This window comes from Amphibalanus amphitrite, unplaced genomic scaffold (assembly GCF_019059575.1).
Source record: "Amphibalanus amphitrite isolate SeventyFive unplaced genomic scaffold, NRLGWU_Aamphi_draft 000016F_arrow, whole genome shotgun sequence".
Classification (NCBI taxonomy): domain Eukaryota; kingdom Metazoa; phylum Arthropoda; class Thecostraca; order Balanomorpha; family Balanidae; genus Amphibalanus; species Amphibalanus amphitrite.
The window spans coordinates 1,307,065-1,328,532 of NW_024881512.1; the positions used below are offsets into that span (position 1 = coordinate 1,307,065).

General features: G+C 51.2%; 1 protein-coding gene and 1 long non-coding RNA gene across 56 annotated transcripts in view; one reads left to right on the forward strand and one right to left on the reverse strand.

Annotated features, from left to right (window-relative positions):
• LOC122386587 overlaps positions 1-21,468 on the forward strand; it is a 162,178-nt gene that overhangs the window by 34,869 nt on the left and 105,841 nt on the right. The window lies entirely within an intron of this gene.
• The window catches only part of LOC122386338 (twitchin-like), a 133,114-nt gene that overhangs the window by 34,090 nt on the left and 77,556 nt on the right, over positions 1-21,468 (reverse strand). For 49 of the 50 annotated variants that reach the window (XR_006257385.1, XM_043375453.1, XM_043375653.1 and 46 more), the window contains 32 exons: positions 19,083-19,388; positions 17,162-17,461; positions 16,867-16,991; positions 16,441-16,629; positions 16,124-16,232; positions 15,708-15,866; positions 15,424-15,593; positions 15,066-15,201; positions 14,250-14,531; positions 13,677-13,976; positions 13,386-13,521; positions 13,067-13,233; positions 12,556-12,837; positions 12,199-12,339; positions 11,833-11,991; positions 11,391-11,558; positions 11,021-11,155; positions 10,649-10,820; positions 10,312-10,421; positions 9,761-10,060; positions 9,404-9,539; positions 9,014-9,180; positions 8,665-8,797; positions 8,224-8,404; positions 7,751-8,018; positions 7,406-7,563; positions 6,941-7,233; positions 6,537-6,667; positions 6,144-6,284; positions 5,637-5,801; positions 5,311-5,446; positions 4,975-5,141 (listed from right to left, as the gene is read on the reverse strand). Coding sequence is in view for 49 of the 50 variants with exons in the window: in XM_043375453.1 (XP_043231388.1) it covers positions 4,975-5,141; positions 5,311-5,446; positions 5,637-5,801; positions 6,144-6,284; positions 6,537-6,667; positions 6,941-7,233; positions 7,406-7,563; positions 7,751-8,018; positions 8,224-8,404; positions 8,665-8,797; positions 9,014-9,180; positions 9,404-9,539; positions 9,761-10,060; positions 10,312-10,421; positions 10,649-10,820; positions 11,021-11,155; positions 11,391-11,558; positions 11,833-11,991; positions 12,199-12,339; positions 12,556-12,837; positions 13,067-13,233; positions 13,386-13,521; positions 13,677-13,976; positions 14,250-14,531; positions 15,066-15,201; positions 15,424-15,593; positions 15,708-15,866; positions 16,124-16,232; positions 16,441-16,629; positions 16,867-16,991; positions 17,162-17,461; positions 19,083-19,388 (5,922 nt within the window). In the remaining variant the exon portion in view is untranslated. The remainder of the gene's footprint in view (positions 1-4,974; positions 5,142-5,310; positions 5,447-5,636; positions 5,802-6,143; positions 6,285-6,536; positions 6,668-6,940; positions 7,234-7,405; positions 7,564-7,750; positions 8,019-8,223; positions 8,405-8,664; positions 8,798-9,013; positions 9,181-9,403; positions 9,540-9,760; positions 10,061-10,311; positions 10,422-10,648; positions 10,821-11,020; positions 11,156-11,390; positions 11,559-11,832; positions 11,992-12,198; positions 12,340-12,555; positions 12,838-13,066; positions 13,234-13,385; positions 13,522-13,676; positions 13,977-14,249; positions 14,532-15,065; positions 15,202-15,423; positions 15,594-15,707; positions 15,867-16,123; positions 16,233-16,440; positions 16,630-16,866; positions 16,992-17,161; positions 17,462-19,082; positions 19,389-21,468) is intronic. The other variant, XM_043375702.1, reaches the window with a different exon arrangement.

Consider the following 21,468-nt stretch of genomic DNA (forward strand, 5'->3'; position numbering starts at 1 on the left):
TGGTCGCATTGCTGTTACGTGACACTGATTGGAAAGGGCGACCCCACAATGGATTCATATAGCCACTCTTACACACCTGCACCAACGTTTCCCAAAGTGTCCCTTTGATAAGTGGCACTTTGGCAAAGTGACACTTGCCGACTGGCCTTTCTATATGAACTGGGCCCGGCCCTGGTGAGTTGCCGGGGCTGAGCCTGACCAAAGGATAGGCCGAGCAGCCCCCAAGCACTCACCGCACCCGGCTACGGGCGAGCTCGGCTTACGGGCAATCCCAAATGGGATCAAGTTTCCCGTCCAGTCCGGATCAGGGGGTTGCGGCGTGGAGGAAGATTTGAGTTTCCTGAGGATATTTTGAATACAGAAGCTCTTTATGAAACATGAAACATGTATTTTATATTATTTTAACGGTCAAAACAGCGGCCGATGTCGGTCCGACGTCGCCCCGACGTCGGCCCGACGTCGGCTGGACCTCAGCAATTGGTCTCGGTCCGACGTCGGCCCGACGTCGGCTGGACCTCGGCTGGACGTCGGAACATGCGGGCATATCCGACATCCAGCCGACGTCGTGCCGAGGTTGGACCGACGTCGGGCCGACGTCGGCATGTTTACTGGGATGCAAAGACGTGTATTACCTAATCATTTAATCAATTAGTGCGGCGAAATTACATTTGGTGCATTGTTACGCTTTTTGGTGAAGATATCCACACACAAACGTAAATACCTGGCAACCTTCCAGAATTCAGTAGAAAAGACTAGATTGGTACAGAAATTCCGGTTTTGGTTCAAATAACCTGTAATTTATTTGGTGCAAGACATACCGATATTTGGTGAGACAGCAATCACAGATTTGGTGTAGAAACCCCGGTTTTGGTCTGCCAAAGTATTAGTCCCCGTCTGGAAGTGGGTGCGGAAGTCGGCGGCGGATAGATCAGAGGCCGACTTGAGTCCATTACGCCGTATCTGTTGCACACGTCGCCAGAAGGCTGTCAGATTTTTGTCACGGCGGAGCAGTCGGAGAGTGTGGACCTCGCTCTCGATCCGCGTCACTGCTGCACGTCTGCGGGCGTGACGGTAAGCAGATCTTGCAGCCTGATAGCACTGTGCCACTGCTGAGAGGGTAGGACGGCCACAGTTTACCCATATCTGATGCCAGAAACGAGTGCGATCCCGCGCCTTGCCCGCGCCACTGCCACATCAGGCGACCACCAGGGCTTCGGGGGACGTCGCGACTTGGAGCATCCGGCGATTCGCGCAGCGGTATGTATGCATCGTGTAATTGCTTCGTCAATCTCATCCGGGGTGGCACCGTTGGTGAGCTGACAAGCACCAATAAGCTCGTCCAGAGAAGACAAATATATCTGCAGTTTTTCTGGACAACTCCAATCTAGTACTTCTGAATGGATGGAACCCATATTTAGTGGAGGGCTGGAGACATCGAGACTGGTGCCAGCTGAGGCAGACGGCAGCACCACGCTGCAAAGGACCGGAAGATGTGGGCTCAGGTTATCCACACAGGGGGCTACGATGCGACAATCATGAACTTGAGGCACCAGACATTGCGGTACAGCGATGTGATCGATGTGCGATTGGCCGTCAGCTCGAGCATAGGTGTACGCCACTGGTTGCGAGAACCGGAACTCGGCGACTGTCAGTCCGTGGTCGTCCAATAAGTCTTGCATTAGAAGACTCAGCGGAGAGAAACCCCGAAGACGGTGCCAGCCCGGTGGGCGCAGTTCTGGTGACAGTGGTGGCAGAGCACAGTTAAAATCGCCTGCAAGCACCACTGGAGCTGAGGGTCTTAGCGAAGAGAATAATGCATCAAGCTTCCCCGTCAGGATTGTGTACTCTTCAAAATTTACGGCAGATGAATTCCAGTACGGCATGTAGCAGCCAATTATCGTTATAAGAGGATGGCTCAGCTCCACAATCGTAACTCCACAGATACGAGAATCATTACACTCTACAGCGCGAAATGTGCGCCCCGCTTGACGGCGGCAAACAAAAGCCACGCCACCGTGGGGTCTGCCATCTCCAGTCCCTGGTGGTAGTTCCATGGCGAATTCTTGAAATACCTGAAATTCTTCGGAACTTAGAGAGGAGAGTGCATGCTCCAGATAAGCACCCTGGGCACGGCCTAGCCAGGTTTCGCATAAAAATAAGATATCACATTCAGGTATTAGACAGTCGGCGATATACTGCGCTCCTGCGAGAAATCCTTCGCAGTTATAAGTGCCCAGAGTGAGGCTCATGTTCAGAGTTACTTTTGCGTCCACAGAATTACGGCACTCCGCTCTGTCATGCTTCACAGCGGTGGCAGCAGGACAGGGATGGCCCCCAGGAGTAGCCATCTGGGCGCTATTCCCAGGAGGTGGCCTCTCGTGCGCGCTGATAGGGCCACCCACGGTATCCGGATCCGTCGCATTGCGAAGCAGTCGCCCTCCAGCCGTTGCCACCGTGTGTGGCGCCTCCTCTGACGTGACGGGAGGCAGCTGGAACCCAGGGAGCGCCGGCGTCCTGTTCGCTGCCTCGACTAGGGGCGCCTGGGCGGTGAGAGGCGGCTGTTGCCCAGTGTCCGTCTCCATCACGGCGCTGATAGGTTGACACCCATTCATTGTCATCTTGGTGTCCATGGTATCTAGCTGGCACGAATGGTCCATAACGGCGCGGCCTTTCCTCTTCCCAGCCACCGTCACCATGTGTGGCGTTACTTCCGTCGCCGCCGACAGCGTCGACCGCGCTAGATGTACCGACGCCGTGAGTGCAGTCTCTGTTCGGGGCTCTGGAGCGCTGTGAGGTGACTGCTTCCCGGCGGGTCTCATCTTCGTCCCGGCGTTGGGCGGCCGCCGTCCAGGCAGTGTCACAGTGTTCAATGCCTCTGACCACATCACTGTAACGGCGCGGGGCCGTCGCCTGCCAGTTAGCATTGCCATGTTCAGTTCTTTTTGCAGCACTCCGGGTCGTCTGTGATCTTCCAGATGAGGCCGCAGGACGGCGAAAACGCTGTCCTCGGCGCCCAGTGTTCACAGGGTGAGGTAAAAGGCGCACAACCAGGCCAGTCGGCCAGCTGGACGGGTCCAATATACGATCGGTGTCCTCAGCATCAACCTCAATCTTGAACGCCTTGCTTACAGAGGCAGCAGGACCGCGGCGTGACACCCTTTGGAAATCATGGAGATTGCGAACAACGGTCCAGACCAGACTCCGCACGTCACTGTCAGCAACATCCACACGGAAGCCCTCCAGGATGAACTTCTCCTTCCGAGATTCTTGACGAGGCGGCTCCTGAATCAGAGCCGATGGGGGACCAGAGCCGGTCACCATGCTCTGTCGCCGTGTCGGGCCGCCTGGAGCCGCGGCAGACGTGTCGCTGGTCGGTGCCGCAGTCGGCACTGCTGCTTGACTGTGGTTCGCGGGCTGCGCTGTCCTACGCTCAGACACGGTATGCGTGTTCTGCTGCTCTGGCTCACTGTCTGAATCGCCGACCCGCCAATGCAGGGCACCAGCGATCGCCTCACCCAGGGCACGCAGATCCAAGTTGGCGGCAATCTCGCGGGCGGCGGTGCGGTCAGAGTGAGCCTCTTCAGTTACAGCAGTAGCATCATTAGCAGCGGACCTCGCATCGCTGTCGTGTTGCCCCGGCTGCACCTGTAATCCAGGGGTGACTGGCCGGCGTGGCTGTGGGCCCTCACGGGCTAGTAGCCCCTCTACAAGGACCTTCAACTGATCAATCGTGTCATCTCTAGCAGCACATTCTCTGCGGAGACCAGTTATTTCCAGTTCCAGCTGTTTCAGACGAGTTTTGTAAGCATCCTGGGTAGCTTGACGAGCGTGAAGCTCCCTAATTTCATTCTCCATTCGCAGCTGGGTGGATATGATCGCCTCGAGTGACGAAGTTATCGCGCTGGGGCACGACATAGCAGAGTCCGAGGGCGCGCTCCGGGTGGGACCGGGGGGTGGCAGGGGATTGCGACCCGCTGGCTTCAGAGTGGCAGCATTAGCACGCTGTGTCAGCATGCCTTGAGCCGCCGAGTAGCCCAAGGTCCAGCAGTCATCCGCTAGGCCAGCCAAGTTGCCGGTAACACGGCGGCAGAGAGGACGGCCGGCGACAGCCGGGATGACCGCAGACAGCGCAGCATGCAGCAGTTCTCGGAGCTCTCTCAGGTCGGGTTCGTCCATGGATGCCATGATACAGCACACCGCGGCTGGGTCGTAGCGCCCACTGAAAATGCAATCCGACTCAGCGATTAGACGTTTCTTGTCGGCTGACGTCGCACTAGTGGGGATCAGCTGGTCCAGGGTCGGCGCCCTCGCGCTCGTCATCACCCTGTCGTGGGATGCTTTGTCGTCATTCTCACCGGTATGCGTAGAGTTAGTCGCACTCGTCAGCTGTTCGGGGGTCGCGGTAGGCTGATTGGTGAGAGGAGAGATAGGACAAAAAATGCTCTTCGGTACAGTTTCTTCAGCGTCCGTAATCGTTGATGCCACGATTTTTGCCTTGCTTATCCTGCTCCGTTTGGTCTTTCTCGCCACAACCCATTCTCCCACTGTTTGATCGTAGCCACTAACCGAGGTGTCAGAGTCTGACATTATTGGCTATAAGGATCTCTCTTCAGAATTAGCACGAGACTTACTACTAAAAATCTAGAGCAGAACTAACGCGGTGGTGAGTCTAAAATTTCAAAACTGGGTCAAAATAATCAATTTTTTAAAGCCTATAATTCAATTATTTCACCATTCAACTCAACTGCAAATACCACCAAAATATTCTACGTTAAATTAAGATTCTTTTCATGCTTATCTCAAAGTCATTATGCGGGTCCATTACGCCAAAATAGGCAGTAAACTAGAGCACTGCTAAACACGTCTGCTCTATGTAGACTGATTGGAGGGGTGAAACGTCTCATTATTTTATTCTGCACGGATAATCAGCTCGGCAACAGTACCTATCCGCTCCGTGTGCCCCTCCCGACTCACGGTTCTTGGCGCGGGCGGTGTGCGGCGCCGTGGCGTCTGACGGCGCGCCCGGACCAGCCCGGTTCACCGCCACCACGCGGAACTCGTACACATTGCCCTCGATCAGGTTCGGCACGTGCGCGTGCGGCTTGTCGCCCGGCACGCGCATCACGTCGTCCCATTTCGGGCTGCGGGAGGAGAGAGGTTGATTGAGGTAAAGACGTTTAGGGGGAAGAGACGCGAGAACAGGTGATCAACGACACAAGAAGCTGACTACCACCATTGCAAGACGAGCAGTGCTTTGGATCAATATTCAACTCGTCAGTATTTCCCATTGACATTCCTCGCCACACTCACTTGAGTTTGTCCCTACGCTGGACGATGTACTCTTGGATGGGGGAGCCACCGTCCGATTCTGGCGGCTTCCACTTCAGGTCGACAAAGTCGCGGTCATAATCGGTGATCTCCGGAGTACCAGGCTTGCCCGGCTCGTCTGTGGTGAAACGGACGGCCCAGTCAGCTAAGGGGTGCTCAGTGCTGTTGGTTGTTCTAATATTTCCCTTCACTATGTGTAGATTTTATAGCAGATCGACTTGGAATCAAAGATCATGTAGTCTCATCCTCCGCCATGTCAAAGAAAACTAGCCCTGGGCGCTTTCCAGTTTCCACCCTAACGGACTCACCGAAGGGATTTTTGGCCTCAATGCTGTGCGGTGTGGTGAGCGGGTCGGAGGTGCCCTCCTTGTTGACGGCCTTGACGCGGAACTTGTAGTGTTTGCCGGGCACCAGACCGTCCACCTCCAGTTCGGTCTGCGGGCCGTCCGTCTCGCCGGCGCGCACCCAACGGCCTGAAAACGTGGACAGTTAGACATTGTTGGCCTTTAAAGCTTTAGGAAAAACAAAACTGAATGGGTGATGGTTTAAATAAGCGCTACCTAACCTTACAGTCCAGTAGCGGGGGGGGGGGGGGCACTGACGACTTTTGGTCCCATTCTTTCCATGCAACGCCCATAGGGCTAATGTAAAAATGCCCAAATCAAAGGGGGGCACGGTGCCCCGGTGCCCTCCCCGTTCCGCCGCCTATGCCTTACACAGGCTTGAGTTCCAACCCGTGTTTTTTATTACTCACATCATTTCCAGAATTGGAAAAGATGATTGCCGGAAGTGATAGCCGTTGTGACGAGACCTACCGGTGGCTTCGTCCATCTTTTCGACGATGTATTTCTGGATGGGCAGCCCGCCGTCGTCTGAGGGTGGCCTCCACTTGAGCTTGCAGCCCTCGGCGTGAACGTCAGACACCTGCAGTGGTCCGTTCGGAGGACCCGGCTTGTCTGCAGGCAAACGGACGAAGAACGACATCAGGCGTAAGAGGGGTGATCAACGTGATCGCGCTCGTTCGTTTTTGTCAACCCAGCAGTCTGCGAGCCGCAAGGCTTGTGTCGTTTGTCATGTGGAACTTGGAAGGGACTTGAAAGACGATATTCAGCGGAATTTAACCGTTGAGGGAAGTGTGCTGACAGTAAATATGCAACGTCCACGTAAGTTGGTTGGGCGCAAAGACAAGACATTGCAGTTCATCGTACCGAGTACGATGACCTCGACGTCGGCGGTGTCCTTTCCGTTCTCGTTCTCGGCCGTCAGCGTGTAGGTGCCCGAGTCGCTGCGGTGCGCGTTCCGCACCTGCAGCTTGATGTTGTAGTCGGACGGCGTGATCCTGAGCGGGGAATGGACCGTGAGTCATGGTGGTGAATCATGAAGCATTGGCTTTATGAGTGATTCACGTTTTTCCTCCGTTGTAGTAGGTCTGAAAAAGCTTTCGGTTTGAACGAATGGCCCACAACAATATTGTCTGGAGGCAAATAGTTGTCGGGTCTCTAAACGTGACCTACCTAAGACCTAAGTTGGGTTGCGGCAATGCTGTCGTCAAAGAAGTAAAACAATACCATGACGGGAGAGATGCGGATTCCACCACCTCCCCCGCACTGACCTGATACGGTCGGACGGGGTGACGGTTTTGCGAGCCAGCGTCCACCGCTTCTCTGGCGGCGGCTCACCGGCCACGTTGACGTCGTAGCTGAAGTTCTGTCCGGCGCGCACCTTCACCTGGATCAGGTTGGTGCGGTCGATCTTGGGCGCCAGGTTGCGCGGCTTGGCCGTGATCGGACCCGTGTTGTTGCTCGGCGATCCGGGCCCGGCGGCGTTGATGGCCTTCACGCGGAAGTCGTACTTTTCGCCCTCGGTCAGCCCGGGGACAGTGGCCTTCAGCTGGTCGGCCGGCACCTGCGGAGCGGGGTGAAGATCAGGATCGTCACCTAACATCCAATGCAACTTGCGTATCAGCTTGGGCCGAGACTGAGTACTGTATTGGTCGATTACGAAACTCATAAATTTTCCATTTACCGACGCTATGTACTATCGGTTTGACTCTTTGGCATACATCCCGTGACCTCACCTCGAGCGCCTTCTCCCAGTTGCCGTATTTGTCCTTCTTCTCCACGAGGTAGCCGGTGATGGGCGAGCCACCATCGTTCAGCGGCGGCTCCCACTTCAGGTCCACGTGGTCCTTGTCCCAGTCAGTCGCCTTCAGGTTCTTGGGCGCGTCCGGCTCGTCTGCAAAGGCGCATAATTTTGGAATGAACAATCATTGCGTATCATCTGGCTTATTACGCGCATTATTCGGTTATTCAAGAGAGCACGACACCCTCGCGTTCCTTTTTTAGTAAGAGAACTGAATTTCACCACCCAGCTGATGACACGAGTTCTGGCTGGTGAAGCCCAACACCTGCACATGACTTACCGTAGGGATTTTTGGCGACGACCGTCTCCTCGCCGACGAGCGGCTCCGACTCGCCCTCGGCGTTGACGGCCTTGACGCGGAACTTGTACTCCTTGCCGGGGGTGAGGTTGTTTAGCTCGATCTCGGGCTGGTCGGCGCGCCCGGCCGGCGTCCAGATGCCCGTCAGCGGGTCCTGCTTCTCCACCTCAAAGTACTCCACCGGGGTGCCACCGTCGTCCTTCGGCCGGCGCCACTTGAGCTTGCAGCCGTGCTTGTGCACGTCCGAAGCCTGCAGAATCGAGCACAATGTGAGATATTTGATCAGGCTGGTGCTGGAAATACATCGCAGAAATGCATTTTATTGATTCATTTTAGAACGTTATCACTGTCTGAAAACCTTGAGAGACGAGTCTTAAAGCGACTTTTAATGGAACCATACCTATAAGTAATTAAACATTACGAAGCCTTCGTCTACGTTCAATGGTCATACGCACCTTGAGCGGTCCCTCAGGTTTGCCGGGTTTGTCGGTGACCGTCACGGTGACGGTGACAGTGTCCTTTCCGGAGCTGTTCTGCGCCGTGATGGTGTACTCCCCGGAGTCGCCCCGCTTGGCGTTACGCAGCACGAACTTGGTGTTGTACTCCTTGTCGTCAATGTTCAGCTGCTTGGTCGGCCTGTAGATACACGGTTCCGTAATTGGTCAGCTTGTAGTTAATTGTCTTCGTTATGCTAGCGACACTAAGGAATATCAAACTTAATCCATGTATTTGACACCTGTAAACCCTACCTAGAGTTGCATCTCACTCCCCACGTGAAGTGATTTGAACTTCTGCGATCACATTAACTACGTGTAAACCAAGCGATAATGCGATTTTTAAAGCGTATGTCTTTCGCCGCTTGCCGAGTAAGTCCCCCAGCGCCGATAGGCACTCACTTGAGCTCGAAGCCCTCCTTGAACCACTTGGTGGTGGGCGCGGGCTCTCCGGAGACGTCCACGTCAAACTTGACCATGGAGCCGGCCGAGATGGTGATATCGCGCAGGTTACGACGGTCGATCTTCGGCGCGACTGGAGATAAAAGGATGATGGTCATTGACAAACTACGAAGGGTTAGTGCTGGCCGTTGGTAGGACAGTGAATAAAGATAGGTTTTACGAATATGACAGTGTTTGCTTCTTGGCATCTAATAGGACACAAGTGCATTGCAAGTATTGACTGAATGAGTCGTTAGTTTTGTGACGTATTGCGACTGCTAAGTGCTAACTGCGCCGAGTCTCTACTCACGGAATCTGGCCTTTGCTGTGATGGGTTTGCTGGGCTCTGAGGGCTCCGACTGGCCGGCCTTGTTGACGGCGGTGACGCGGAACTGGTACTGGACTCCCTCGATCAGTCCGTGCACCGAGCCCGTGCACTCGGGGCCGTCCAGCTCACACGCCTTCTCCCACATACAGCTGTGGGGACGGAACGGCAATCCAGGTCAGCAGCAGGATCTCGACACTCGGAACGGTGGCAATGCTAACTGACAACTGCGGCATTATCGTAATTACACGTATCTGAATTGAATATCGGGTTTGTTGAATCTGAAGTTAGTTGCTGCTATCCCCATTCATAACATAGATTCTATGTCGTGACACCGTAACACCGTTCTTCCGCTATAAGCTGATCACCACTCACCCGTATTTGTCCTTCTTTTCGATGATGTATCCGGTGATGGGGGTGCCTCCGTCGTGCGCCGGCGCCTTCCACGTGAGCTCCACATGCGAGGTGGACCAGTCGACCGCCTCCGGCGCGCCCGGCTTCTCCGGCACGGCTGCGGATGAAATGGCGCAGGGTTACAGCCACTGCGTGTGGGCTTTCTTATGCTCCGAATGCAGTTGCGCTTAAAATCTGCTTCATTAATTATTTATGCTCATTTGAACTATTGATAATCTTCGGAAGGATGTTATAATTATATAAATCGGCTTTCTTTTCCTTTTACCTGAATTAAACAACAACAAAAAAAAATCCACATCAATCCAAAGCAAAACTTACTGAAGGGGTCCTTGGCGACGATCGGCGCCAGCGTCTCCAGCGGCTCGGACTCGCCCTCCTTGTTGACCGCCTTCACCCGGAAGTGGTACTCGTGGCCCGGCGTGAGGTCGCTGACCTCCATCTCGGGGCGCACCGAGTTGCCGATCGGGATCCAGATGCCCACGTCGGGGTCGTACTTTTCGACCACGTATCCCTCGATGGGCTCGCCGCCGTCGTCCAGCGGCGGCTTCCACTTGAGCTTGCAGCCGTCCTTGTGGACGTCCGACACCTCCAGAGGACCCTCGGGCGCCGACGGCTTGGCTGCAGAACAGGGAATGAATAAGTCAGTTATTGAGTGGTAACCGCCTCTTCTCATGGTTTCTTTGTATCAATCAGTGCATTTTCACAAGACATTCAGCCTGGATGAATGAAATGTCATCGTCCGACAGCCCAAGCCAGACATTCTAACAGCACCTGCGTTACAGGCGATAGTGATACTTTCCAGACGGTAAGTGTGAACAATCCTGATATAACCTACTCCACTTCCCGGCCACGAGCTTCATCCCACTCACAGACGACGGTGATCTCGATGGTGGCTTCGTCGCGGCCGTGCTGGTTGGTCGCCTGGATCGTGTATACGCCCGAGTCGCCCCGCTTCGGGGTGTCGTTCGTGTACTTGGTCCTGACGGTGGGACATAGGAGTCGTCAGTACGAGGCATGAGGGAAGGCGCACGGAGCTGATAGATGGAGGGAAATAGAGCAATTGTCATTAGAATGCAGTCTGTGCAGCCTGTTGCTGAAGACGACGACTGCGACCATCTTATGACCGCTTAAATCATTTCTACGTGGTCGCATAAGGCTTGGACCCATTATTTTGTTTCATAAATATCTTGTCTGTAATGAGCTCACCTGTACGGCTCGTTTTCGACCCGGTTGTGGGCCGACTGTTTGATGGGCCGGCCGTCCTTGGCCCAGGTCACGTCCGGCGCCGGCTCGCCCTTGACCTTGATGTCGAACATGATCGGCTCTCCCTCGCGTACGGTCAGGTCTCGCACGTTGCGACGGTCGATCTTGGGAGCCACTGGCGATGGAGAAAAATGTGTTATGCCACGATAAGTTTGGATTTTACTAATTCTTACGATCAAAATGGGGCTGGCAATTCATTTGACAATCAAGTTTTGAAGTGCTGTCGAATTCATTGAAAACAATGAACGTTTTATTTTACATAAAAACACGCACAGAACTCTGTAGGCGACACGCCTAACTGTCCTGTCGACTCACGTTTCCTGGGTTTGGCCGTGATGGAGCGGGACGGCTGACTTGGCTCGCCTGGTCCGGCCTCGTTGACGGCCCGCACGCGGAACTCGTACGTCTGACCCTCCTCCAGGTTCGGCACGCGGCCCGTGCAGTCGGGACCTGAGAGAGGCAGAGTCATCATTCGGGACCTGACAGAGGGCAGAGGTCACAAATCTTGACCTGACGGGAGGCAGTCCCTGGAATCTGGAAATTTGGGCTCAGATAGATATCATGTAAACGTGCCGAAGTTGCTGGTGATCGTTACAGAACCCATCTGGAAACCAGTTGGCAAGTAAATTGTTACCCATGATTAAACGGATACGATCTCCGAGACGAAAGACAAGGAGGTACTGACCCTTGGTCTCGGCGGCCTTGATCCATTTGCTGGAGCCCTTCTCCTTTTTCTCGATGACGTAGCCGGTGATGGGCGCGCCGCCGTCTGAGTCGGGTGCCTTCCACTTGAGGTCGCAGAAGTCCTTGTCCCAGTCGGTCGGCTCCGGCCGGCCCGGCTCCCCGGGTGCGTCTGGAGGCGGAGGGTAGTGCATATTTAAGGATAGACCACTCAAATATCATAGATGGCAGTGTTCACTGTTCAGAGATTGTATTTGTGACGTTAAGCGGAAACCGGCGAGCGGGAAAACCGCATATTCGTCGATACTTTGCGAAACTTAAAAAGCACTTTCCATAAAGTTTCTTTGCTCACAGAAGATGAGTCATTCTAAAATAGGTTCTTAGGTCTGTTGCGATTCTTGACATCAGCCAGAGATCTCTGGCTGATGTGTGTTGTTGCGACTCACCGAAGGGGTTCTTGGCGATGATGGAGTGGTCGCCTTCGAGCGGCTCCGACTCGCCCTCGGGGTTGACGGCCTTGACCCGGAACTTGTACTCATGGCCAGGGATCAGGTTGTCCACCTGCATGGTGGGCTTGGAGCAGCGGCCGGCGGGCATCCAGCGACCTGTGCCAGAGAGTAGATGTCAGTTTGGCAGGGTGCAGTTCTGCTCTACTTAGGCGGCATGTTGATGAATTTAGAAGAGCTATTTTGTTTATATAGACAATAAAGAAGCTTTCGGCAACGCTGGTTAACTTATTAGTTTGATCATTGTCCAGAAAAATACGAGCCAACATTCGTTGTTTGCTTACAACAGCGTCGTCCGGAACGTACCAGTATCAGTGTCGAATTTCTCGACGACGTAGCCCTCGATCGGTAGGCCGCCGTCATCCAGCGGCTCGTTCCACTTGAGCGTGCAGCCCTCCTTGTGGACGTCCGAGATCTTCAACGGACCTTCGGGTTTGCTGGGCTTGTCTGCAAACAAGAAATCGGCGTTGAATCGTATTCATCCTAAGCCTTATCAGTTCGAAATTGAATAACTTTTAACATTTTCTAGCTATTATTGACCTGCTAAAGGTAAAGTAAGAAGAGCGTTAGATCTTCGAACATCCAGCGCTCGCATTTTTAAATCTTTTTTCGCAATAATAGACGCGTTGCGGTTTCCATTGCCCTCCAAAATCCTCCCCTTACCCAGCACGGTGACCTGGACCTCGGCCTCGTCCTTGCCCGAGTCGTTCTCCGCCTTGATGACGTAGCTGCCCGTGTCCTTGCGGGTGGCCATGAACACGGACAGCTTGGTGCGGTAGTCCTCCACGTCGATGGTGAGGTTGTCCCGGCTGTCCAGCCGCGCCTTGTTCATGAACCAAGTCTTGGTTGGCGGCGGCTCGCCCGTGATCTTGACGTCGAACTTGAACGGCGCTCCGGCGTGGATCGTGATGTCGCGCAGGTTGGTGCGGTCGATGTATGGGGCAGCTGTAGCGAACGGGAACGGGAGGTGATGTTAGGGGGACAAACGGGGGTTTTTGAGGGATACTTTTTGATACCTCGTATTCTAAGTCATCCGCTCATCCGTCATCAAATTTTATCGACACGCCCTACATTTTTACGTCTCTGCGACCTGCAGTGTCTGAGGAAAATGTGAGCTATATGATCATCTCAGCCTGTTCCATCCTCCCCTAGAAGCTTCCGACGACCTTCTTACCGTATCTGGCCTTCACCAGGATGCTCTTGGACTCGTCGCTCGGCTCCGACGGACCCGCCTTGTTGACGGCACGCACGCGGAACTTGTACTTGAGACCCTCTGTGAGGTCGGGCACGCGACCCTCGCACTTCGTGCCGGGGATGTCCACCGCCTTCTGCCATTTGGTGCTGCGAAGTGGAGCAAGAGGGTGAGAAAGGGTACTCGAAAAAGGAAAATGTTACACGGTAGAAGGGTCATATTTATCAGTAGCGTATAGCTAACACGTCGCTTTCATATTGCGGATGTGTATTAGATTGCCACATGGTGATTTGTTCCTTACCTGTACTGATCCTTCTTTTCGATGATGTATCCGGTGATAGGTGCACCACCGTCGCGTTTCGGTGCCTTCCACTTGAGGTCCACGCGGTGTTTGTCCCAGTCGACAATATCCGGCGCTCCAGGCGCGTCGGGAACGTCTGCATGAATGACAAAAAAAAAAACAGGAAGTTTATTAGCTATCAATAACATCTTTAGTAAAGAAGCTGGAGATTACCATTGTTCAATAGATAAGGGCAGTGAAGTGCCTTGCAAGCTGCTGTGGTTTTTGGATACATCCCCGGCTTTTACTCACCGTACGGGTTTTTGGCCACGGTTCCCAGCACGGTCTCGAGCGGCTCCGACTCGCCCTCCGGGTTGACGGCCTTGACGCGGAACTGGTACTCCTTGCCCTCGTTGAGTCCGTCCACCTCGGCCTCGGGCAGCTTGCTGGTGCAGACGGGCACCCAGCGGCCCGTGTCCATGTCCATCCGCTCCACCACGTAGTGGTCGATCGGCTCGCCGCCGTCGTCCTCCGGCTTATCCCACTTGAGGTTGCAGCCCTTGGCGGTGACGTCAGAAACCTCCAGGGGACCCTTCGGCTTGCCCGGCTTTCCTGTTGGATAGAAGACATTTGGCTTGAATCACTTATACCTTATATTTTGCTGCCTATCTAATATCTATGATAGCAAGTTCACCCTCAACCGAACAAAAAAAAAAAAAAAAAACGTTGAAGGCCTTCACGTCTAGTTCAAAAACTTAGAAAATCAAATGGGAACGTATTTGAGAGTGCATCATCATCGCTTAGAATCAAAGGGACAGTTTGGTATCCGGCAGTAGGATGTCTCTCCTCATGACGCAGGAGACCTGATGTTCCACGCCCACTTACCGACGACGGTGAGGTCGAGCTCGGCGGTGTCGGTGCCCGAGTCGTTGCTGGCCGTGATGGTGAACTTGCCCGTGTCGCTGCGCTGCGCGCGCAGCAGCACGAACGTCGAGTGGTAGTCCTCGTTCTCGATGGTGAGCCGTTCACGGGGCCTCAGCGGCTGCCCGTCCAGCTCCCAGGTCACCTTGGGCGCCGGCTCACCCTCGATGTCGATCTCGACGCGCAGCATCTGACCGCTGCGGATCACCTTCTTGTCCAGGTTACGGTGGTCGATGCGCGGCTTCACTGTGGTGAAGGACATCAAGCGTCATTTGTATGTGAAAGTTAGGCAGAAGTAACGCTGTGTGGTGTTATTGGGGAGAAGAACCTTTTGAATTATTTTTATGACGGGATGACTATGAAAAGGAATGATCTTTATGACTATGGCTAGTTGATGGCCCCTGTGGTAGTCCCTGTCGCTCTTCTGACATGTCCTAGCCAGAGGCGCGGGAACTACTTTCCGACTGGGGGGGGGGGGGGGGGGGCACACCATAATAGAGATCAACCTAGGGTACCCCCAAATCTAGTTTTCTCACCGGTTTTAGGCCACTTATTTTTCACCCCTCGGCTTTTTCAACAAAAAAAGAAAACATTTGCAAAAAAGTGGTATTCCGTCTCAAAGCTGTGGGGGCAGAGTTGGGGGGGGGGGGGGGCAAGCTGCCCCCACTGCCCCCCCCCCCGGCTCCCGCGCCTATGGTCCTAGCATTCACCATCTCAACTTGGTATTTTATCAACCTGGCCAGTCAGCTTCTTGAGTTCGTTCGACATTTTTCTACTCACGGAATCTGGGCTTGCAGACGACCGACTTTGAGGCGTCGGACGGCTCCGAGGGACCGGCCTTGTTCACGGCGATCACGCGGAACTCGTACTCGTGTCCCGGCACGACGTCCGTGACACGACCCTCCAGGTGGTTTCCCTGAGAAAGATCGACACTCGTCATTTCTTTATTCTTTCGGAGGATATTGTAAGGTCGCATTTGCCGTAAAGTACCATAGTATTCTGCAGTTTGCATTGGGACGGGTTTTCCAAGAAAACAAACGTTTATAATGGCGTGGATCTTTAGGAAGCCCTAGAAAATAGCTGAAAATAACGATTCGCCTTAGTGTACGTATTTTGTGAAGCTGCGTAGATAACTTACGGGTGTGGAGAGGCATTTTTGCCATCCGGAGGCGCGGTCGTCCCTATCCCGGGCCTCGATGATGTAGCTGGTGATGGGCGCGCCACCGTCCTTGGGCTTCTTCCACTTGAGGTCCACGAAGTCCTTGTCCCAGTTGACCAGCTCAGGCCGCTCGGGCTTCTCTGGCGGATCTGTTGAAAGACGATTTCGTCATTCACGAGTTATTTAACCATCTTATGGATTTTGTGCCAGTTGCTTACGTTCAGAAACAGGTGATTGCTTGCAATACAGCAAATGGAACTCACCATACGGGTTCTTGGCGAGGATGAGCTCCTCGTTCTCGAGCGGCTCTGACTCGCCCTCTTTGTTGACAGCCTTGACCCGGAACTTGTACTTCTTGCCCTCCTGGAGGCCGGTGACCTCCGCCTCTGGCGTGCTGGACTTGCCGCACGGCACCCATTGGCCTGGAATGGGAATAACGCGGTAAAACGGATCTGCTCCATTTACGGTTCCAATGCGACCAGTGGCGGCAGGGCCTAATCGTGACATTTAATCGTGACACACATCTGATATATTGACCTTTTTTAGGAGTTTTTCTTCCCACTCGTTGGTTTTCAGTCTGGAGTCGTTTTTCCAGTTATGGATGAAAGGGTGAACGTCACGCAAGTAATGATCAGCCATATAAACTTTTCAACAAACGCCATGAACGTGAATCTCGTACCGGTGAACGGATCGAGTTTCTCGATCTCGTAGTACTCGATCGGCGCTCCGCCGTCGTCCTCCGGCTTCTTCCACTTCAGCTTACAGCCGTTGGCCGTGACCTCAGACACCTGGAAAACGATAAACAGGTTAGGTGACGTTCTGTAGCGTTCTGTACTAGCGTCATCTTCAAACCCTCTTCCTGAAAATTGAACATAAGAACGAGCGTATACATATTATGCACAATAAGGGATTGTTGCACCTAACCACGCAATCCAGCGAGAACCGTGCCATCAATCCTGAACGACTCCACTCTCGTCACACTCCATCTCGGCTCACCTCCAGGGGTCCCTCGGGCCGCGACGGTTTGCCGAGCACGGTGATCTCTACGTCGGCCGTATCCTCGCCCTGCGAGTTCTTCGCCGTCACCGTGTACTTGCCAGTGTGGCCGCGCTTGGCGCGGAACAGCGCGAACTTGGTGTTGTAGTCCACGTTGGTGATGGTCAGCTCGCGGCCAGTCTCCACGTCCTGTGATCAGTCAACAGAGGAAAATCGTTGGGGCTGTGTTTGTAATGGGGCTAGGCGGTCAACTGCGCCATGGCTTTGATTGACTGATGCTCTGGTAGGTACCTTTTATCTTTCACAGCGACTCCGTGGTATATGTGATGAAGCATTACTTCGTAATATACTTAATCGATGTAAAAGTGCTAAGAAATCCAAATGACGTTCACTCTTCTTAAAAAAAGGCAGAAGACCGTCTCTGACCTTGCCCTTGAAGGTCCATGTGACGGTTGGCGGCGGCTCTCCGATGATGTCCACGTCGAGCAGCACCTGCTGGTTCACCTTCACCACCACCGGCTGAAGGTTGTCGCGCACGATTCGCGGCTTCACTGCAAAGCAAATCGGGATACCATTACTGGTGCACCAAAAGCTAGTACAAGAAGACGTTTTATTCATCGAAGGTTGACTATTGTAGAGCGAAAATGAGGCTACGTAAATTCTACGCTATTCTGAAACCAACTGTTGCTGAAGCGTTTTCTTAAATCGTTATGTTACTCACGGAATCGCGCCTTGGCGAGGTGCGGCGTGGTCGCCTCGCTCGGCTCTCCGACGCCGGCCTTGTTGACGGCCCGCACGCGGAACTCGTACTTCTGGCCTGGCGTCAGGCCGGTGATCTTGCCCTTGCAGCCGGGGCCGACCTCGTTGGCCTTGACGAAGTCGTGCGAGCCCTCGGGCCGCATCTCCAGCACGTAGCCGGTGATGGGCGCGCCGTTGTCACGCAGCGGCGGCTCCCACTTGAGCTCCACCATGTTCTCGTCCCAGTCGACGATGTCGGGGATGGACGGAGCACCCGGTGGGTCTGCAAGAGACAGATGATAACGGTTTTTAACGCTGGTAAAGGGTAGGAGTGACAACAATAATGAGCTATTGCCGAAGTTGTTGATCGATGTCTGAGTTCTATGAATTTTATTGTCTCTGACTCTTGTTTCCAAGGAGTTCACCCATTTAATGAAAACATTGATGAATAAGCTCTTTACTTATACAGCCCTGTTAAAGGGACTATCCCACCTTCTAAAATGTTGTTAAAACCAGTTAAATTGTGCCCGACTTTATAGATTGGATGACCAGGAACACGGTTCTGGCATTTATTTTTCATTAAACATCTTAGGCTTCCCATATTCCAAACACAAACTTTCAAATATGTGACGTCACAGCCCAAAATTACCTCCTTCCCCAGGCCACATTACTGTCATAAAGCTGATTCTTTTTACTCTGTAGGCACCACAACAAAGTTCAGATCAAGTTTTAAAGGTAGTGTGCCAGCTTTCTTGGACCGTATGGAGTTAATGGCCCAGATAAGGAGAACCGGATTTTTAGAACTTATCCATACCTTCAAAACTCATGGAAACGTCTTAAATTCTTCAAATTTTGAGTACCCCAGTGCGAAATTCGCCCCGACGGGTTGTCGGTCGTACCCCAACCACATTTCACACCACTATGAACAATAAATGCACACACTGAAATCGCTATTACCGATATGCTCATCCAATCAAGTTTCGATAAACCCGTTCATCATCATCTCCTGCGGTTTCGAACACGCCTGTTAGGTGGCTTCTGATGCTCGTCGAGGTCGGAATTTCCAAATACGCGTGGTGCGTCGGGCCGCGCGCTCTGACTTCGGCCAAGAAAAATGCGTCAGCTGATCATTGTCATTTCTGCCACTTGCGTGTGGTGAAATGGGGTCATAACTTATAAGACGGCTTTTTCATATCAATTATTTTACATAAAATCATATTTCAAACCATAAATAATGTTCGACAGCCAAATAAAAGAAACAATACAATACGGGCTTACAGTTTAAGGCTCGACATTGTGTTGTCTACGATTAGACAGCTGATAACTCATTCCCGTACGTCGTATGGTCGTAACACTATAATGACCTTTGCTTATTGTCACAAGTGCGCCGCATTCGCGATTGTTGCCCGACGCCTGTTTGCAGGTGAGCCCACTACAGTTGTTATACATATCTAAAAACCGAAAAACTTTTAGGCGAAAAAGGCACTATTCCAGGCCCATTTTTGATTTTTTTTGCGATATTAGGTAAAAACAGAAGCTTCTTATCCTAGGAAAAATAAAATGGGAAATCTTTCAAAGGTGGCACACTACCTTTAAGCGATTTTTCAACGAACAAACCCATTTAAATCAGAATGACTAAACGAGGTGACGTCACACTAACGGTCGCTCCATGTTGAAGATAGGGCCTTGCACAAGGCCCATTTTCAAATGAAGGGAACGAATTTCTTCAACACCAAGAGGCCGCGGGGGTTGCAACCTAGATAGATAGTGGTTTCTGAACCTCGCCGCAAACTTGGCTATCTCAACTCAAACCCCATGTTAAAGGTGGGATAGTCCCTTTAAGTCGTAGCTTTTATTACTTTGAACATGACACACCCGACGGACACTCCGACGTTTTGACGTACCGTACGGGTCCTTGGCGAGGATGCTCTGGTCGCCGTCCAGCGGCTCCGACTCCCCCTCGTCGTTGACGGCCTTGACGCGGAACTCGTACCGCTTGCCGGGCTCGAGGCCTTTGACCTCGGTGTCGGTGGTGTCGCCGTCAGTGCGCGCCGCCGGCTGCCAGCGGCCCGTCGACGTGTCCATCTTCTCGATGATGTAGCCGGTGATGGGCAGACCGCCGTCGTCCTTGGGCTTCTTCCACTTTAGCTTGCAGTGGCTCTTGTGGACGTCCGTGATCTCCAGTGGACCTTCCGGCCGACCCGGCTTGTCTGACGAGATAAATGAGGAAGTCAGTAAATGTAAAGGGACGTTTTGCTAGAAATGTGACTGTTATGGTGACGTTTTGGCAACGATTTGACAAACATTTTGCATCCATTTATACATCATGTTGGAAGGAAGCTTAAAAATAACATTAACCATTCCTATAAAGATCCGATAGATTATCTTCCTAACTTTGTAGGAACTCCGCTACGTGAATTGTGTAGAACAGATGAGGAAGAAGTAAAGAAGATTGTTCATGATATGCGAAATGTGGGAGGTGGTCATGATAAAATAAATACCAAAATATTTAAATCAACATTCAGTGCTATAATGGTACAAATTGTACATTTTTTAAATCTGTGTCTTGAGAATAGTGTCTTTCCAACATTATTAAAACAAGCAGTTATAAAACCAATTTATAAAGCCGGCGACAAACATATTTTTAGTAACTATAGACCAATATCGTTACTTCCAGTTATTTCTAAGCTATTAGAAAAGATAATATATGCTCGTTTAAGCCAACACTTATTCTTGAACCAAATTATCAGTGACAAACAGTTTGGCTTTAGATCTGGCATGAGTACATACATGCCTATAGTGTTATTACAAGACAAAATCATAAGTGCGTTTGAAAGTGATTCGAACATGTGCGGCATTTATCTCGATTTACGTAAAGCATTTGATACTGTTGACAAGGAAATTCTTCTTAGAAAATTACTTCAGTACGGTATTTCTGAAGACGCCCATATGATGTTTCACTCATATCTCAGTGACCGTACCCAGTGTGTGGAAATAAATGGCATGCGTTCATCCTTCCTTCCAATTGATATTGGAGTCCCTCAGGGATCAATTTTGGGACCACTTCTGTTTATACTTTATATAAATGATCTCCCTTTGATATGTGGTGAACACATAAGTACACTCTTATATGCTGATGACACTGCTATTTTAATAGAAGGGGAAAGTGAGCATATTTTACAAACAAGATTAAATACCTTGATGCCAAAGGTAGCTGAATGGTTTACTTCTAACCAACTGTCTCTCAATGCTGATAAAACATATTATCAGATATACACGAACAAGAAACGACAACTTGAATTGCGAATCGAACTGAATGGTGTGATATTACAACGTACTAATACTGTTAAATATCTTGGTATTTTCATAGATGAGGATATGAAGTGGAGAACTCATATCTCCAAACTCCAGAAAGTACTGTCGAGAAATGTAGGTATTATGTTTAAATTGAAATTTTTCCTGGACAGTAAACATTTGTTATTACTCTACAACTCACTCTTTCTGTCTCACGTTAATTATTGCTGCTTTATCTACAGTAATACGTACATAACAAACCTAGGTGAATTAGACAAAATACAGAAGCGTGTCGTTAGATTAATAGACGGCCAATGTAGATTAGCGCACACTGCACCAATCTTCAAAAAATTTAAACTTCTTCGTATCCAGGACATCGGGCGACAACAGATGTTGTTACTACTACATAAAAAGATTCAAGGAATCTTACCACTTTCGATTGATGAATTATTTGAGAGAGTAGAACAAAATAGAAACAGTCGTTATAACAAACACTTCAAAGAAATATTTTCGTACAAATTATATAAAACACACACAATCTCATGGGCTGGTCCAAGGCTGTGGAATCAGATAATGGTCCCCGTTTACCCTGCTGTGCCTCTGGTGCCTCATTCAAAACACACAATAAAAAGACTAACAAAAAACTACTTTTTGAGCCAGTATTGATTATGTAATACAATACTCTCACATTAAGTATATTGTGGAGGTTCGTAACATTACGAAAACTATAAATCACATGGTGCACTATCATGATATCTTTACTCTTACCCCATGGTTTATTTTTCTTCACCATTGTTTTTATCTATTATTATTTTTATTATTATTTTTATTATTTTTTACTCTTATTCATTATTATTATTATTATTATTATTATTATTATTATTATTATTATTATTATTATTATTATTATTATTATTATTTTTTTTATTGTTATTATTATTATTATTACTAGTATATTTTTTTTTGTTTTCATTTCATTTCATTTCATTTCCCTCG